Here is a 1,724-nt window from a genome sequence, read left to right on the forward strand (position 1 = left end):
CCGTAGTCGTACTTGTTGATCGCGCGCGTCCGCTCGCCGCGCTCGCTCAGCGACGCCTCGCCCTCGGCGTCGCCGTCGCCCTTGGACTGCGCCGCGCAGTACTCGAGGCTCGGCGCCGCCGCCTCGGCGCCGAGCTTCTCGCGCACGAACTCGCGGAGCCGCTCGTTCTCGCCCTGGTACGCGACGAGCGACTGCTGCAGCGATTCGATGATGAGCTTCTTCCGACACCTCGACCGCCGCGCGTGCTCCCGGTTCCGCGCGCGCCGCGTCTCCGACAGGTCCGCCGCGTCCTTCGGCTTCGACCCCGCGGCCGCCTTGGCCTTGGGCTTCGACTCCTTCTCGCTGGGCAGCGGCAGCGACGCTGCGGGGCGCGGCGCGGTCGGAGTCGCGGCGGGGGACCGCGCGCGCGCGGCCCGTTTTCGCGCGCGCTCGTGCGACGCGCGGCGCGCGGATGCGCCCCGGGGGCGCGGCAGGAAACCCCCCGTTCCGGACGCCGCGCGCGCGCCGATGAGCTCCTCGTCGGTGATCGGCGTGTCGACGACTGGCTGGGGCCCGGACGAGCCGTACATCTTCGCCGAGCCCGGCTCGACCGGCAGGTCCGAGAGCTCGTTGAAAAATAGGCCGTCCATGACGTCGAGCTCCTCGCTCGCGTCCAACCCGAACGTCGGACCGGAGAGGGCGGTCATCGCTTCGCGGTCGCGCGAGTCGCCGGCGCGCGGGCGCGCGGGCGCTTACAAGCCGGAACGCTCCGGCGCGGTCGACGAGCAAGTCGACGGCGGCGGTGGCGAGGTCGGGGTCGCGCCGCGGCGCAAGTTGCGCTCGGAGCTCCGCCGGCCGAGGGCTTGGCCAAAGCTCAACAAGCCAAAAGCTCAAGCTCTTCAACAAGGCCGGCCTTGCCTCGGGCGCCTCGCAGCCTCACAGCCGATCATGCCCCTATAAGCCTTAGTTGAAACATTCTGAGAGGCAGTTTTGGCTTCCAAGAAACACGTACTAAGATTTATTGCACCATCGCTCACATTTTCTGAGGGCGCCGCGAGCCGCGCCGCGCGGACGGCGCCGCGCGCGGGGCCCAGGCTCCGACGAAGTCGATGGTCGGATGTCGCGGTATCGGCGGGGCGCGGCCCCGCCGCAGACGACCGGCTCGGCCCCGAAGGACGCGATCGTCCGGCGTCGCCCCGCGGGCCCCGCGAGCGCATCGCAGCCCCGGCTGGCCCCATATTGCACTTGACGAGCGGCCGAGCCGCGGGCTGGACGCCTCATAAATCGCAGTTCCGAAGCCCGGAGGCGCGACCCGAACCGACTCGGGGAGGCATCAAACGCCCGTCCGAGCACCGCCCGGGACCGCGTCGACGCGCGGCGAAAAAAACGCCCCCCGGAACGCCCCCCGGACGCGCACCGACGCGTCGAACATGGCGCTCGCGGATCAGATGTCGTTCTCGGCGAACGGCGACTTCGGCATCTCCGACGCGGGGCTCTGCGACTATCTCTTGAACGACCTCGACGACGACCCCGCGTCGACGGACGCGATCTACGCGGCCGTGTCGGCGACGACGAGCGAGCACAGCGGCGAGGGCGGCTCGAGCGGCGGCGGCGGCCTGGGCCTCGGCGGCGGCCTGGGCCTGGGCCTCGGCGGCGCCAAGCCCGACAAGGAGGACTCCGAGGACGGGTCGTCGACGGAGCCCGCGGGCAAGCGGCGCAAGGGCGAGGGCGGCGCGCGCGCGAAG

At 72.3% G+C, this 1,724-nt stretch overlaps 1 protein-coding gene across 1 annotated transcript in view; it reads right to left on the reverse strand.

Moving 5' to 3' along the window:
- The window catches only part of AURANDRAFT_68896 (hypothetical protein), a gene marked incomplete at both ends in the record, with an annotated part of 5,752 nt that extends 5,066 nt beyond the window's left edge, over positions 1-686 (reverse strand). Inside the window, 2 exons of the mRNA XM_009044630.1 lie at positions 13-361; positions 479-686. Of these exons, the coding sequence (XP_009042878.1) occupies positions 13-361; positions 479-686 (557 nt within the window). The remainder of the gene's footprint in view (positions 1-12; positions 362-478) is intronic.
- Positions 687-1,724: the final 1,038 nt, after the last annotated feature.

Source organism: Aureococcus anophagefferens (genome assembly GCF_000186865.1).
Source record: "Aureococcus anophagefferens unplaced genomic scaffold AURANscaffold_548, whole genome shotgun sequence".
Classification (NCBI taxonomy): domain Eukaryota; class Pelagophyceae; order Pelagomonadales; family Pelagomonadaceae; genus Aureococcus; species Aureococcus anophagefferens.